Source organism: Papaver somniferum, chromosome 6 (genome assembly GCF_003573695.1).
Source record: "Papaver somniferum cultivar HN1 chromosome 6, ASM357369v1, whole genome shotgun sequence".
Taxonomy (NCBI): Eukaryota; Viridiplantae; Streptophyta; class Magnoliopsida; order Ranunculales; family Papaveraceae; genus Papaver; species Papaver somniferum.
The window spans coordinates 127,420,457-127,438,743 of NC_039363.1; the positions used below are offsets into that span (position 1 = coordinate 127,420,457).

Sequence of the window (18,287 nt, forward strand, 5' to 3'; positions counted from 1 at the left end):
GGATCCTAGTAATTTTCCACGTCTAATCTGCTCCATCACATCCAAATAATTTTTCACCTGAATCCCAAACATTTGTTTTTCAGGTCCCAAGTTTCTGAAGTGAATTTGCCTTTAAATTGAACAAAATTGAAGTACAACAAGCTACAAACAGAAGTTAATACAGGTAGAGAGTACCTAAAAAACTCTCCAAGAGGACCTTATTTTACAATTACTAAAATTCGACAACCTTCATTTAATACAACTGCTCTTCTCAGGATTCTGCTCATGGAATCAGAGATGGAAAATACAAATTTAAAGTTCCATAAAGACCACAATGCAACCCCCTCTGGTTGGAAACAGAAGAAAATAGTACTACTACGACTATTAATACAACAACAATTAAAAACTAGTAGTTACTACGTACGTACTAGCAAAATGCAAACACCTCTCCGGACGACTCGCCGTGGGCAGTACCTAAGACTAATAATAAACTACTGAACGTTTGCCTGGTTCCGAGCTTTCTCTTTCTCACTCACTTCGCTTCCTTGGGTCTTATCATACGCTGCAACAAAATTTAATCAACGCAATAAATTAAAACCACATGAATCAAACGGGAAATGAAATGATGTAATTAATTAATACTAGTAGTAAGGATAGATACCAGCATGAGATGGGTGATGCTCATGAACGACGTCCTTATCAGGGAAGGCTTGATTAGCACCATAAATACCACCAAAACCTTCTTCATCAGACCTTGTCGAGTACCCTTCTCCAAATGAATGCGACATAACATCTCCAGTTATTTTCTCATTTGGGTTATCAACTTGAGGTACTTTACGAGGCTGTTGTTGCTGCTCCATGTTGCTTCCGCTGCTGCTATTATCAGGATCAATAGACTCTGTGTTTGCTTGTTGAAATCTTGCACTGCTATAACTTATCGTTCTCCTGCAACTACTATTTATAGCTGAAGAATAAGAAGAAGGAAATGAAGATGACAATGGAAGAAATGAAGTCTGAAATCTAACAACTTTGAATGCGTTAATCATTGTGGGTTAAGGAAAATATCTATATATGATTGTGGTTATGCAATATATTCGGATCAGTAAAATATTGTACGCCTTGAATTTATCTTGCCTCTGCCACTTCCGAACAAAAAATTGGGTTTAGTTAAAAATGAAAGACAATGTAAAACGTGGCCTGGTCTCGGTTGATCCCTGATCAGTGTGGTGGTGGCACAGTTCTTGAAATTGATAACACGGCGACGTGTGGATGTTTTTGGTAGTATAAGTTTGTACGTGTCGTGCTCGATGTGTAACGTGGTGGACTCTAAGGCCTCATGACATCTTGATATGTTGCAGAGAAGCTGCTTCGTGTAATCGTGTTAGTGGTGAGGTGGATAGTTTATAATATCAAAGCATATCTTCAAGGTTGATCCCCAAATGGAATACTGTTTTTCAGGGGATCCGGAACGTTTATTTTAGGATGTACAAACAACACTCTATGTCATCACAAACGTGGCACTCGTCCAGTGTGCTTCTTCCACGTGGATTTTGATACTAGGCTTGATTGGTAAAAAAAAACTTTTTTTTTTGTGAAGGAAAAGGAGAATTTCTACTAATTTTATATATTAAATATGATTGTTTACATCGATCAAGTACATACAAATTGAGATACATGAATAAACACAAAAATACAAAAGTATTAAATACATGTATTCCACAGAGGAGATCGATTTAGGGATGGTGTGAAAATTCAGATTCCACCATTCGAAATTTTCGTCAAATTTCTTCAATGAGAAATTTTTTTCCTGCTTCATTAAGACTGAATGCTCCTATAGAGGAGTGATTTGCACAATACATCGAAACTGCGGTCATATCTCGTAGCCATGGATCTTCATAAACATGAAAACCTATGTCAAATCGATGTGAATCGTCCTCAGATATTTGCTTGAAACGATTATAACGATCGATAGACACGCTATGGAGATAACTAATAAGAAATCTAATTGTCTAACACAGACCATTAGATAATATTCTGATAATCACCTAAATAGGGATTATAGTTTATTATAGATATATTTACATATTAAGAGCATCTGCAACAGTGGGTGCTACTATCTTATGTGTAGTTTTTATTTAGGTCATTATTTGTGGGGTTATATACATGTAGCAAAAAGAGTAACGTTTTTCTCATAAACCATCTCCAGTAGTGTGGGGTATTAGTTTTAGGATTTGTTTTTTTGGATAAAAATAATAATGATTCATTTTTTTCTATTGGTTTAGAAAAATTTATTTAATAATAATAATTGAAAAAAATAGTCAAAAAGATGACATGGAGGTCATTCCTAAGGTCTAAATAAGACTTTCTATAAGACCTTCATATTTATTTTGACACCCATCCTACTTTATAGGACCTACTGTTGGAGATGGATTTAATCTAAATGGGGATCTAAAATCCTATGTGTCAATAAAAAATAAAGCTCTCACCCTCTGTTGGACATGCTGTAATAGAAGCAACTTATATGCAAAATACCTAGATCTACCCGGTAAATCCGAGCAAATCTAGGTTGAAGATGAAGGAGAAGTAGGTAGTATCTGAAAGTTTTATTTTCTTTGGAAAAACGGTTAACATGAGAGGGGGATTGAATTCTCTTATGGATTTGGTAAATTGACATTGATGTTGAGTTGAAAGTTGAAAAGAGACACAAGTCTAGAGCTGTCAACCGGGCAAGCTAGGGTCAACCTGGCCCTAGCTTGACAAGCCATGGACGGGTTAGGGTCATCCCTAGCCCTAATACTGTTCATGTACAAGCCCAAAACCCCAACCCTAGCTCTAAACGGGTTGGATCTGACGGGTTGCGGGTTGGCTGGTAAATTTGACTTTATTATTTTTGTGCTAAAAATATGAATATGATAAACAACCACAAGTCTAAATACTAAAAAGTGCATACTGAAAACATATTACAGATTCCACAATACAACTAAAACATGATTGAAATGAACCAAACCAAAGTTGTGGAGTGGAATACATAGACATAGTTACATTACATACATATATAAAACCAAAAAAAAAAAATACAAACTTCCACTTTTAGTGCCTACCAGTTTACCACAGTATCACCTACTAAAAGTCTAAAACACTTCATCACTAGTGAAGAGGAGACCATAATAACAACCAATTCCTGCACAAAAAGTATCATATAATTCATATTCATTAATAAGGAATTAAGGATATAGGTCCAGGATTGTGATTCATATAAGATCCTCAAAGTGACAGTAACTATTATCTATGTTTGTCCTTTTATATACAAAAGTGGACAAACTGAAGTACTGAACTGAAGCTACCGTCTACTAAACTGACTTTGAAATCTTGAATCACAACCTAAACCCTCATATGCAGTCACATATACAATATATATCGTTATTGTCTCCCTACATATTTATACAAAAAATAGGAGACAGTGAGATCATATGGAAGTCCAAAATATTTCGTAAATCAGTGCCCCAAAAATGTTCTTTTTCCATGTATCTTTGTAATTGTGTGTCTAGAAGTGTATCACTTCAAGATGCTCCAGTATGAATCTGTAATTTCCAGCAAAAAGTATATCAAACAAAAGGATGTGTTAATGTAAATAAATAGAATTTTCATAATTACCCGTTTTATATCGCTGAAGTACGGATACTAATTAGACGCATAAGAACTTACTGCCTCATTGTTGTTTGCTGGCTCAAATGCCAATACATCCTCACTAATATCATTATTTTTCACTTCCTCAACATCAGTTGATGCAGCTCCTACATATAATTGAAAATAAGTAATTATCAATCTCATATATATTGTTAAATAGACTTACAACTAATTTTAAATATTACTCAAGACACTTAGCCTCTTATCGATTCCATATATCCAATCACGAGTTGTTATCAATGCCTCGGCACTTTCAGGTGATAAGGAGCTGCGATATCTGTCAAGTACCCTTCCCCCAAGGCTAAATGCAGATTCCGAAGCAACAGTTGAAATAGGAATTGATAAAATATCGGTTGCCATTCTTGTAAGATTAGGGTATCGTAGTTCTTGGCTTCTCCGATACTTCAAGATGTCAAAATCAGTTGACATTGATCCTGATGACTCACTTAGATATTGTTCTACTTCTGACTTGTCAGATTGTTGACCACCATTTTTTTTTGCCGCGGCAAATTCCTGCATCAAAAAACTTCAACAATTAACTACCAGTTCTATATGGACAGTTATAGAAATGTTCAAGCAGTTAAAACTTAAAGAAATATCACCTGCATAAAAGCACTTCCATTGCGTCCAGAATTCCCACCATTTACAGTACCCGAATTCTGAGTTTCATTGGTTGTCGAACCTCTTAAAGTTGACGTCGTATGATACTCTTTATAGAGTGCCGCCATCCTTTTTCTAATAATATCAACTTCCTTCTTCATTTCACGCTCAACAGGATACACCTTTTCTAAAGTAAACTCTACAAATTCAAACTTCAATCGAGGGTCTAAAACGACTGCCATTGCCAATACTGGACTCAATTTTTTCCAATACTTGGAAAAAATTTCTTGCATTTTCTTCGCCATGTTTCTGATGAACTCAATGTCATTAGTTGCCTCTTGATCTAATAATACTTTAATCCTACATAACATTCCTTGCAATGAATCGACTCTTCATTATCTTAACACATGAAGTATTTAATGCAGCGTTATCCAAAGTGATGCTGGTTACTTTTCCTTCAATTCCCCAATCATTTAACATCAGAAATAACTTATCTGAAAGTGCTTGACCAGTATGGGGTGGTGGCAGTGGAGAAAAATTTAAAAGAAACTTCTGCAATACCCAATCTTGATCAACAAAGTGTACTGTTAAACTTATGTATCCAGTGGTGTTGACGGAGGTCCACATGTCTGATGTTAGACATATTTTACCTGGAGCACATTGTAATTTCTTGCGAATAACTTCTTTTTGGAACTTATGCATTTTAAGAATATCAGACCTTGTAGTATTCCTTGATATGGTTTCAACATCGACATTCAGATAACTACATAACTCCCTAAATTCAGTCCATTCTACACAATTAAAGGGGAGATTTTTACCAATAATTAGTCGTGCAACTAAATCCCGAAATTTTGATTGATCTATTTTGCGTGCACGAGTAGCCAGTTCTCCATTATTTGTAGATAACAAAAGTTGCCCCACATCTTGCATCTTCAGTCTAGGGCACTTCTTTAAATGCCTTGACATAGTTGATGTTCCTCCTTTCTGACTGTCATAAGCATATTCCTGCCCACAATGCTTGCAAGTAGCCTTTTCTTTACCATCTTTGTCTCGTGACTAATCAAAATCATTCCATACTTTTGATGTAAATTTCCTTTTCTTTGAAGCATGCTCTTGAATTGTCATCGACTCTACTACTGTGATATCCTCTTCACTCATGACATCGTCATGGTCTTCTTCAACTGACATTTTAGGAAGCTACATAAAGAATTCAAAAATCAAAATTAGTAAGCCTTGAGCTACATCACAGGGGACTAGAGCTATCAATAATTAAAATCCCAACAAGTACACATCACAAACTGGCAAAGGCAAAGCCAACAAAAGTATGCTTTTTTACACTTTCATGTAAGCCAAAATAAAACATGTGCTTTCTGATTCTGACATGCTGCATATGGAGTTCATTTCCATTCTCAGAATCAGTAAACCTTTGTAATTCAAATAAATATTCACAAGCATAACGTAAGCAAGCTATGCATTATTAATTTATTATAGATTGACATTAAGAGATAGATTGACATTAAGAGACATGAGTTAACAATAAATGACACAAATTCGTGAAAAGGGGATTGGGGTTCTAAGAATCATTTCCACAAACACCTAACAGTACTTAAAGACAATTTATGCATTAAAAACTTAGAACTACTCACCTAGATTAGGAAAGTAGAAGTAAAATCATCGGGCAATTTTTCCTATTCTTCTTCAACGGTAGTCTAAAGGTAAAGCCCTAACCCCTAAAAATCAAACAGATAGTTAGAAAACTAAAAAAAAAAGATCATTAAAGTTAAACTTAAAGATCAAAATCTAATCTATAACTTAGAAGTGAAAAACAACCTAAAGGATAAAACTTGGTTATTTGATTACGAGTAAAGCCCTAACCCCTGAAAATCAAACAGATAGTTAGAAAATTTAAAAAAAAAAAAATCATTATAGTTAAGCTTAAAGATCAAAATCTAATCTAGAACTCAGAATAGAAAAAAAAAACCTATTTAGTTTTAAGTTAGACACTTTACCTGATTACGAATACCTCCAGAGTCCAGTCCAGACTCCAGCTAAAATACATGCAGGGAGAGAAAAAGAGACGAATACCTCCAGTCCAGACTCCAGATCTAAAACTTGAAGAGAAGTTTTCTGATTTCTCTTTCTTTAGAAAACTTAAATAAGAATAAGAAGAATAGGGCTGTTCATGGTCGGTTTTGGTTCGGTTTCTAGCCAAACCAAAACCGAAACCAATATTATTGGTTTCTAAAAATCTAAACCAAACCAATCCATTAACCATTGGTTCGGTTTCCAAATGATTCCAGTTGGTTTCGGTTTGTCCCAGTGGTTTTTGGTTAACCAATAATTATGTCAAACCAAAAAAAATACACAAATTTACAGATAAAAAAATCGTAGTTGCCGATAGTATTGGTTTACACAAATATACAGACAAAAAAAAATCAAGAATAGTTCAAGCTTACTCTAATTCTAGAGATCAAATGAAGATATATAATATATCTTAATTTAGATATTGACAAATAAAAAAGAAGGAAGACGGGAAGAAAAAAGTCGAGTAGCAGCAGCTGTAGTTGGGGGTGGAGAAGGGAGGAGGCTGAGAGAAGGAGAAAGAGGGAGAGTATCATAATGAAATATTAGATTTAGGATTTCTATTTATCCTCTAAATTAATGGGTAGAATCTAATACTTTTAAATCGACGGTAGAAATTAAGTTTAAAAATTAATCGGTTCCCCAATGGTTTTTGGTTCGGTTTTCAGGTCAAACCAAAACCAAACCAGTAATGTCGGTTTTTCAACATTTTTTACCAAACCAATCTAAATGGTTTGGTTCGGTTTCTTGCTTATTGGTCTGGTTCGGTCGGTTTCCAACGGTTAACCGACACCATGTTCAGCCCTAAAGAAGAAGTACCCGGATACCTGGGTAGCAGGTGAAATACTACCGATACCTCCGATAACAGGTTATTATCATAATTTAACGGGTTGGCAGGTAACCTGCGGGTTAGACCTAGCCCGGCTTGTTTTCTATTAGGGTCAGATATAACAGACCTAGCCCGGCCCGTTTAGGAAACAAGCCCAGCCAAGCCGGGTTGAAACAAGTCGGGCTAGGGTCAACCCGCGGACCGGGTTACTAATTGACAGCTCTACACAAGTCTACTACAAAATGATAGATGAACTATGTAGGAAATACCATTTAATCCTAATAATAATATATTAGAGTTAGTTTGGTCCAGTTGACCAGGTCAACTGTCTGTGTGGTCCTTTTTTAAAATATATATTGTTGTTTGGTCCTAAATATTATTGTTTGGTCTTAGGGTGGACAATACCCACGTGGAATGACATCATCAATGATGTCATAATCTTTTAATAGTGGGAGAAATGTTCTTTTTTCTCTTTTCCTCTCTCTTAATAAAAATAAATAAATAAAAACTTAAAACTGAAATATCTTTTGAACCACATGTCCATAAATGATAAATTTCATATATTCGGAAATCCCTCGACGATAGCTTTCCAACCAGTACCATTGTTGATATGTTTCGGAGCTTTTAATTTTTATGTTATCCTTAGGCTAAAAAATAACTACAGAACGAGTTCATTCTACAAAATGAACTGATATATTGAACTACTATTAGGAGTTCATTCTACTATATGAAATACTATTAGGAATTCATTCTACAATATGAACACCTATCACGAGTTCATTATATAGAATATCATTTACGAGTTCATTTTATAATATGAACTACCATAATAAACACCTATTACGAGTTCATTGTACAATATGAACCACGTACCATACTTGATTATCATTACGAGTTCATTTTACAATATGAATTATCAATCCTACAATATGAACAGCCATTATGAGTTCATTCCACAGTAAGAACATCTATCACGGGTTCATTTTACAAAGTCAATTATAATAATGAACTACTATTGTGACTTCATTCTTAATAATGAAGTACTTTTATGAGTTCATTCTACAAAAACAAATTGCTAGTATATATGAGTTCATTCTACGAAATGAACTGCTAGAAGTAGAATGAACTACAATGTTCTAAAATAGTGTTCATTCTTGGATATGAACTACTATTGTACCGAAAAAAATAAAATTTTGAAACATAGTATATTGGGTACTCATTGTGTACATCCCGACGAGACCTTTTCGAATATATAAAATTTATTAATTTTCGACTTAAATTTTGAGAGATATTTCATATTTTAGTTTTTTTATTTATTAATGTTAAGAAGAGAGTGAAAATAAAAAGAGAGGGAAAAAAACAAGAGAGACAAATGGTATTTTAGATACTTTAAAAATTTTGAATAAATAAGGACAAAATAGAACTCCCTTTTTGTTGGTGGACCAAATTAACTTGTGACCACATAAAATAGGACCAAACGATTATTTTTCCATGAATTATTCAGATGCACACATGGCATATCCCACTAATATGAACCGAGGCAGTGAAGTATTGTTTGGTTGTTGCAGCTCGAATTTGTTGTTAAAATTTATTGGGTTGCCAGGTTGGTACTTGGCAATCCGAGATATTAAGTCGAGAATGCAGAAAAAGAACATACCGAGGTTTTAACATGCTATGTGAGTGGTAGGGGTGAGGATTTAGCTTGGAATCCGCGGATTTAGCGGGGATCACCCGTATTTTTGTGGGTCAGTATTCGGACTATTCGCTGATGGTTTTGAATGCGGATGGGTTTTTTGAGATCCAACAAATTATGGATTGGGCCTGGATGCAACCTTGAGAATCATTCGACATCCATACCTTTTAGTGCATTTTTTAATCAAAGTTCTTCTGTACAAATATGAAGTTAATACATTTGTTGTTGTTTTTTTTGTCAAATTATGTATTCCTTTAATGCCATTCTTTGATGAGTATAAGGATGCAAGACCAATATATGCACTAAAAACATTTTATTTTAAAGGTGTTGGGTTTTTCTTTCTCCTCAAATTCTAAATAACTTCAAAACATTACACTAAAACCCAATTTTAAACCATTAAATAATATAGTCTTATTTCTAAAACCACACATGAACTTGTTGCCTTTGTTTCTCGATTATAAACTTTAATTAGAAAACAAATCCATAGAATTATCCGCATCCAATCCGTCCATACGTGCATCCATTGGATGCAAATCCGTTGGATGTTGGATTGGATGCGGATGCCAAATTTGAAATCCACAATGAATTGGATTGGATGCGGATGAGATGAAAACCGGCCCATGCTCACCCCTAAATTGAGCGGTCTATACAAGCTCTTGTACGAAAAAATTAAAGATTTATCATCATACGAAAACGATGATAAAATTGTACCAGAAGAAATATACCAAATAAAGTTGCGGACCCAAAGATATTAAACTAAACAAAAATGGCAACGGAAAGATGATTTCTAGATGGTTTTTATGAATAATCGAATTACTCAGTTTGCAAAGATTCTCCTTTATGTTTTTTGGATTATACTCTCTTAAATTCTTTCGCTATCTTTTCCTTTTTAAATTCTTTTGTTTTTGTTTATTTTAATGAGTAGCTCTAATCTGATTTAACCTCTTTCTTGCTTGTTTTGCTAATGTAGAACTAAATTTTTGCAGGTGTTTTCCTTTCAGTCCTCAAGTGGTATATCCAGTATGGTTATTTGGAACTAGCTTCTAAATCAGTCATTCAGTTTTGTCTATTAGAAAGTATTGCTAATCATTTCCACATGATGATTAATATCAGTATGTTTAGTGATTTGTATAGACCTTGGAAGATCTCTATGGGATTGGATCTAGTTTTACTCCTCATTATTACCAAATTTCTTTATCCTCAAAACCTCCATTTCCATGGAGTTTCAAAAATTCAAACTCTGGTTTTGGCTCCATCCTCAGTCAATTACGGTTTCCTTAATTCTAGCTCTGCCAATAGCTGGCTCTTTCCTTATTCAGATCAATCAAAAAAGAATTATTCTCCCCCAAAAATAGATCTCATTGTAACGACTTTCCTCAATCAAAGATATTTTATTCCCTTTATAGAAAATCCTCATCATTATCCTATATCTTGTTACCCCTTTAATAGTAAAAACTTTAGGGTCTTCGTCGATTCTCAAGTTACTCCTTTCAAAGTCATACATCTTTTTTTCCTTGATATTATGGCTACCAGCTCTCAAAATCAAGTAACTGATGTTTCTAAGCAACTGAAAAAGACATCCATCTCTCAAAACTCTACTTTTCAACGTAGAGTGGTTGGTTCTACAAAACTCATAGATGATGATGCTGAAGAATGGTCTACTAGTATCCTGGGTAAAATACTTCATAAGGATAAGATGGAATTGAAGTTGGTCGGATCTGAAATTAACAAACTCTGGAGGAGATATAAAAACAATTTTATGAAGGTTATGGGCATAAATCTTTTTGTTATCAAACTTAATTCTGAGGCAGAACAAGAAGAAGTCATTAAGAGAGGTCCCTGAATTGTAGATGACGCTTTATTTGCTATTCAAAAGTATGATACTTCTAAAAAACCAGAACAACATAAGTTTCTTGTCCATGAATTCACAGTAATGTTGAAAAAACTAAGGTTGGAACATCATAACAAAGCAGTTACGGAAGAAGCTATTAGTTTTTTTGGTACCAAGATTTCTTTAGATCCTCTTAACCGTCGTCCAAGATATGGATCTGATATTATAGCAAGGGTCTTGATTGATATAAATTTCCCAATGATTAGGGGTACTTGGTGGAACACTAGAGCATAGGGTCTTGTTTGGATTAAATATCACTGTCATCTTCAACCTCATAATTTATGCCCCAAATGTTACGTGTTAGATCATAATGAAGATAAATGTGCTCTTCTAGCACATAATCTCTTTTTGGATAGACTTACAGTTTAAGAATATGAAAAACATAAGCTTGAGCATCCTTCTGATGCTGAAGATGAGGAGGAAGACTTTATGAATGAGGAGGAAAATGTTGTTGCTGAAGATACTCACAATATTTCTGAAGTAGAAGAAAGTGGTGAAGATACTAGGCATAATAAAAGGATGAGAAATTCTAAACTGAATGAGGAACCTTCAAATAACCCTCATAATATTCATGTCACTCCTTCTAGCTTATCCCTCAATACTCCTGAAACAACTACTGATATTCATTAATGAGATGGAGATGGGAAAAAATGGTGAGGAAGTTGTATCCACTATTTCTGGACAACAAGGAAATCCTGCTACTCAGGTATTAAATTTCTAATCTCTCTTCCAAAACTTTCTGATTTAAATATTTACATTATTCTCTGTGATATAGGTTTCTTGCCTTTAGATAAGATGAAAATTTTAGCCTGGAATTGCCAAGGCTTCTGTCAAAAACCAACTAGAGATCATCTTTTACATCTAAATAAACTTCATAATCCTGACTTTATCTTTATCTCTGAAACTAAATAAATGATGATAGAGTCTTAAAACTCTCTAAATCTCTTTTATTTCCAAACTCTTTTTATGTTCCTTCTGTGGGTCTAGCAGGTGGTTTACTTTTATTGTGGAAATATGGTTTTCAAATTGATATTGTGCACTCTAGCCCTAATATGATTAATGCTTTAGTCTTAAATGATCCCTCTAAGGGAAAGTGGTTCTTGTCTTTCTTGTATGGTACTCCTTACAAAGAAAAACAGGATGAACAATGGGAATATATTAGGGATCACAATAAGGCTGTTAAGATCCCATGCGTTGTGATTGGAGATTTAAACATTACCCTAAATGCTAGTGAAAGAGTAAACCATGCTTTTTTTTCAAGTAATAGTATTATTACTCAATTATTAAGAGAAGCAGATCTCATGGATTTAGGGTTTAATGGTTATCTTTTCACATGGACTAGTAACAAACATGGTACCGGTAGGATCAAAACTAGACTAGATAGAGCCTTAGTTAATAGTGATTGGTTTTTAAAATTCATAGACTCTAGTTTGACACATATTACTCAGAATGGATCAGATCATACTCCCATTTTACTTCAGTTATACAATAACTTAAATGTTAAAGGTAAAAACTGGAAGTTTTTTTAAAACTGGTTACATAATTCTACTTGTGAATCTGAAATTGAGAATTCTTGGACTACTAATGTGTCTGGCTCTGCAGCTTTTGTTTTTATGAATAAATTTGTCAATACTAGGAAACAACTATCCTTATGAAACAAGAATACTTTTGGGCACATTCAAAGAACTACCACTCAATTAAAAGATCAGTTATCTTCTTTCCAGCAAACTGATCTAAATGGTAATAATACTCATAAGGTTCTTCAGTTGGAAGCAGAAATAGCCATATGGGATAACATTGAGTCTAGTTTTTGGAGGCAGCAAGGAAAGGATCATTTTCATGGAGAAATGGATAAGAACACTAAATATTTTCACACTAGGGCTAATATGAGGAAGTCAAGAAATAGAATTGATAGCCTTTTAGCTCCAGATGGAACTTGGTGTTGTGATAGAGCTGATCTAGATTCCCTTCTTACATCTCATTTCAAGAAGATTAGTACATCAGTTGATACTGCAGATAGCTATTACTTCCTTCAGCACATTCCTAAGTGTATCTCAGATGAAGACAATGTAGAACTTCTTCTCATTCCTTCTGAAGAAGAAATATATGATACTTTTATGTCTATGGAATCTTGGACCTCCCCAGGACCAAACGGTTTTCTTCCTGGATTTTATTAAACTCAATGGAAGACAGTCAAGAATGATCTAGTTCAAATGATTCAAAGTTTCTTTCACTCTGGTTTTATTCTTAAAAAACTGAACAAGACAAGGTTTTCTCTCATTCCTAAGACAACTACAACTTACAAGCCTGAAGATTTTAGACTAATAGCTCTTTATAATACTTCTTATAAACTGATTTCCAAAATCATTGCAAGAAGGATGAAAAAACGTATGGAAAAGATAATATCTCCAATGCAGGCTGCTTATGTACCAGGAAGATTAATTTCTGAAAATATTTCTCTTGTCCGAGAAATGCTTCACTCCATGAAGAGACAAACATGAAGTGTGGGTTCTTTTGCTCTAAAGATGGACATGTCAAAAGCATTTGACAGATTAGAATGGGACTTTCTTATACAAGTCTTGAAATTTTTGGTTTTAGTGACAAATGGTGTCATTTGATTCATCAGTGCATCTCAACAACACAGGTAGAGGTTCTTCTAAATGGCTCTCCATGCCAATCTTTTCATCCTACAGGAGGACTAAGACAAGGAGATCCCTTATCTCCTTATCTATACATTATTGCAATGGAGTCTTTCTCAAGGAAATTAGCCTTCTGTGAACAATACAAGACTATCTCTGGAGTAAAAATAGGTAGAAGAGCTTCAAGAATTAATCATCTATTATTTTCTGATGATTGCTTGCTTTTTGCTAAAGCAAATCTGGATCAGACTAAGAAGCTACTGGATATCATAGAAGAGTTTAGTAACTTCTCAGGGCAAGTTATTAATTTCAACAAATTTTCAGTGTACTTCAGTAATAATGCCAGTCCCTCAACTGGTGAAACTCTAGCAGGTATTCTTCAAGTTCCTATCATGGACCCAAAAGAGAAGTATTTAGGTATTCCTTACTTCATTGGCAAGGATAAGAAAGTCCCTTTTTCTGTGTTAGCTGAGAAAATGGATAAAACACTATCCAAATAGAACTCTACTAATCTTTCAGAGCCAGGTAGGACAGTTATGGTTAAACATGTCCTAAATGTCATTCATGTCCATCATATGACTTCTTTTAAACTTCCTGATCAAACCATTAAAGATCTCAACTCTATACAGGGCAAATTTTGGAGAAGAAAAGATTCAAATAAAGGTGCAATTATTTCTTGGTCCAACTTAAGTAGAGATAAAGAAGAAGGGGGTCTGGAATGTTTTAACAAAGCTCTACTTGCTAAATCTGCTTGGAGGCTTTGTACAAGAGGTTCTGATATGTGGTCTAAAGCTATGGGTGCTAAATATTATCCTAATGGCGAATATACAGTTAAAGATGACTCTTCTTATGCCTGGAGAAATATTAGTTCTCAAATTCAATTCATCAAAGAAAATAGCAGCTGGAATCTTCGCAATGGAGAATTAATTAGGATCTGGAAAGATGTTTGGATCCATGGTCATCAAGTCCCTCCTGAACCAAAGATTAATGTTGTCGATCCTTCTTCTTATGTCTTGGTCAAAGAGTTATTCATTCATGAAACCAACAATTGGAATATTGGTCTCTTAAATGACATTTTCACTCCGGAAATGGCATCTACTATTGGTGGTCTCTCAATTCACTTGCACCAGGAAGATAAGCTAATATGGAAGTCAGAGAAAAATCGTTTCTTCACAGTTAAATCTGCCTACAAGAAACTGTATTTGGATGCTCATGGCCAGTCTGACATTTCTGAAGAGATGAAGAGGATCCTTAAACTCATGTGGAAACTACCTATCCTTCCTAGATTAAAGCATTTTGTCTGGAAATGTTTGCGTGAAATTCTCCCTACAAAAGTCAGAACTCGTCGTTATGTTGCTAACGCAGATTTAGTGTGTCCTATTTGTGAACTAGCTGAGGAGACTGCCTCTCATATCACTCTGTACTGCAACTATTCTAGACCAGTATGGTTTAGAGGTGCACAAATTGATGCTCAATGCTTAATTAGCACAGAATGTGCTAAATGGATTCTATAGCATAATCAGGGAGTTATCACAACAGAAAACATTATTAGGCGACTGGTGACTGCCTGTGCAATATGGAAAGAGAGGTGTTCTTTGGTCTTTGATAACAAGTGCATGAATATGCAAGATCTTATCTCCAGGATTCAACATTTAACTATGGATAGCATAGGAACTAGTTTGAAATCATCTCCCAAATTAGTATCTCGAGAAATCAGAGCTAACTTAAAATGGGATCCTCCTGTGCATGGCTGCTACACTGTTAACTTAGATGGTTCTTTTGATTATTCTATAAAACATGCAGGAACTGGACTAATAATTCGCAATTCTGCAGGTACCGCAAAAGGAGCAAAATGCTACTTTGTTGAACAAGCACTGAGTCCAGAGCACGCTGAGGTATGGGAAGCTGTGAAGTGGATTGGACAACTAAAATTGGAGGCAGTCAATTTCGAAACAGATTCTACTATCCTAGTTGAAGCTATCACCAAAGGCCAATACAATATCAATTGGAAATTTCATAATTTTATTAGAGATATCATTTTATGTTTTAAGAATTTAAAAACTGGAAATGGTATTATGTTCCAAAGGAACGAAATAAAGTGGAAGACATTCTTGCCAAAACAGCTCGCACTGAGAAGCTTTCAAGAGAATGGCCTGATCACCCTCCTAGATGTGTTACTGATCAACTCCTTCTTGATATGAGGGGTTGAATTTTTCTTAATGAAATTTTTCTTCGTCTCAAAAAAATAAAAATACAAGCTCTTGTATTAGTGCCCGCTCATTATATTATTGGTTGGGCATACATAGCATGATATTTCCCCACGCTACGAGTGACTTTCCTAACACCTTTTTTTCCGCATCATTTGATACTTGCTTGATTCAAAATAAGAAGAACATCACGGTTAAACCTGATAGTTTCAAAAGGAATATTCATTTGGTTTCCTACTTTAAGTTTCTACGTGTTAAAGGCATCATCCTTAGCATTAAGTTGCAGGAGCGGAGTCAGGATCGATAAAAAAAGGGAAAGAAATAAAATTCTCACTGGGTAGGTGCACAAAATTAATAAAAATCTTCAATTGAGGAGTTTTTTGTGAATACATATTTTTCGGTATCAACTCCAAGCTAGTATTTGTTGTATGTTTTGTATTATTCTTGTTTCTTGTATTTTTCTTAGTTAAGTTGAATCATCCATGAATAAAATAAAATAAAATAAATGAATAAATAAATAAACAAGGAAATAAAGTACTGCAAGTGTAGAAGGATCAAAGACTAAGTGGAACTCTTTCAGATACGGAAATATTCAACTAAATCTTGTAGAGAATGAATAGACGAGTAAAAACGTCATAACTTTCAATATATTTATAACAATAAAAACTAAATTGTGGTGTTAAATAAAAAAACTCAACAAACGAAAACCTAGACTAATAAAGCATTATTGAAATACAATTATAAGATATAAATAGTGTTTTACATATTGAAAAGCAAACAATATCACACGAATCACATATGTTTATATTTTTAAATATATGAAAGTACCACATGAATCACATATGAGAAACAAGAAATCATATATTGTGTAAGATGTTTCTTATGTTTGCCATATGAGATGTTTATTGATAGTGAAAGATCTAACAAGATCTGATATAAGTTGTATAGAGAAACAAATAAGTTGTTTTACAATCAGATAAAAACTAAAACAGAAGAAAAAGAAATATACTTTTAATATCATTACAAGAGAGAAAAGAGATTTCTTGTATACTTATAGTATCATATCAGATTTCACTCAAGACTTGCAAAAATCACATAAACATCATCTACTTAGTGAAAAACCTGAGATTTTTTTTTTCCTTACAGATTCATAAACCTAACAAAATCTAAACCCTAATACTACATAAAAATAGAAAGGAAAAAAGAAACGCAAAATTTCTAAAAGATAAATGAGATTAACTTACTGGTTTGGTTGAGTACAAGAAGAGGAAAGAGAACAAAGATGCAGAGCTTGAACTTTTCTCTCCACGTCATGGATACAGAGCATGAAAGGATTTGTCAAACTTTTGCAACTGTATAATGAAGTACTTTTTTTTCAAAGGGTTGGAAGTTGTGATTACAGTTTTGAGAGACTGAGATGCCCAGAACTACAATCATTATTACTTGTGTTTTGGGAACTGAATCGCTCTTTTCAAAATTCAAATTCCATTTTTCTATACTCGCGGGGTCATATCAGTGGGACATTGGGCATATTGTACATACCATTGGTTTCACTGTCGTTTTACCTATTTCATATCCCCACTTTTCCTAATTCCCATCCCAACAACACAATTCAGATTTCGTACATTCGGATGAACTTCAAAGAAAAATAAAAATCGTTTACTTTTCGTGGAACTTTCTATTCTATTGTCTCTACTACTATTATACTTCACCTTCTATCTCTTTTTTATTCACCTATTCTATTCTACTACTCTTTCCAATTCCCTTCCCCCCACTCATCTATCTCCCAAACCTCACCATGTACAACCCTTTCATCAGATATTGTTCATTTTTTCTTATTCTTTTGAACTTTTTTCTTCTTCTTTTAATCTCTTTTCTCCCTACTCCTCTCTCTCAAATACCTAATCACACCACCCATCTAATATTATTGCATTAATTCTCAATGTTCTTAATAGTAACACATTTTCTTCTTTTATTCTACTTTCAAAATCCACTATATTTTTAAGTATATTCTCTGTAGTCTCAAGTTGAGTTTCCAAAGAGAAAAACCCCATGAAAACTCAATTTCAAGAAACTCATTATCAAAATCCACTCCATTTTTATTCTTAATTCTTGTAATTAAGAATAAAAGGAAATTAATTTACCTAGAATTGGACTGAACTGATGATTCTCCATCTTCCTTTTCAGCAGTAATGATGTCCCTTTCCTTCAGATCTGCTTCTTCATGTTCCTTCTCCTCAGTGTTGTCTATTTTCTTCAACAAAAAATCTTCATTTTCCTGCTCCATAGTGTTATACATCTTCTTCATATCATACTCTCCATATTCCTTGTCTGAATGTAATTATAATATACTTATTGTATCATTACAAGACTGGACAGCTAATAGTGACAAAGACAGTTAGAAATGGATTCAGAATATTAGCTGTCACATGACAAATGTCATAAGAACATTGGATGCAAGAAAATGATATTGATTGCGATATGACTAGCTCTTACAATCCCCCTCAAACTAAGCATTGTGATAGTGCATAATTTTTCTATGTAAACGGAAAAACAGAGTCTTTGACAGACCTTTAGTAATTAAGTCTGCAACCCGTTGAAGAGTAGGGACATACTCTACTCGCAGAAAACCATAGGAGACAAGACCCCTTACAGTGTGGTCCACCTATACATGCATTAT

General features: G+C 34.1%; 1 protein-coding gene across 1 annotated transcript; it reads right to left on the reverse strand.

Annotated features, from left to right (window-relative positions):
• Window positions 1-91: 91 nt before the first annotated feature.
• Window positions 92-1,040, reverse strand: LOC113289227. The gene is made up of 2 exons (XM_026538428.1): window positions 641-1,040; window positions 92-541 (listed from the first exon to the last, which is right to left on the reverse strand). Exons 1-2 carry the CDS (start codon window positions 1,023-1,025, stop codon window positions 471-473), a joined length of 456 nt encoding a protein of 151 aa, XP_026394213.1. The 5' UTR covers window positions 1,026-1,040; the 3' UTR covers window positions 92-470.
• Between the last annotated feature and the right edge of the window lie 17,247 nt (window positions 1,041-18,287).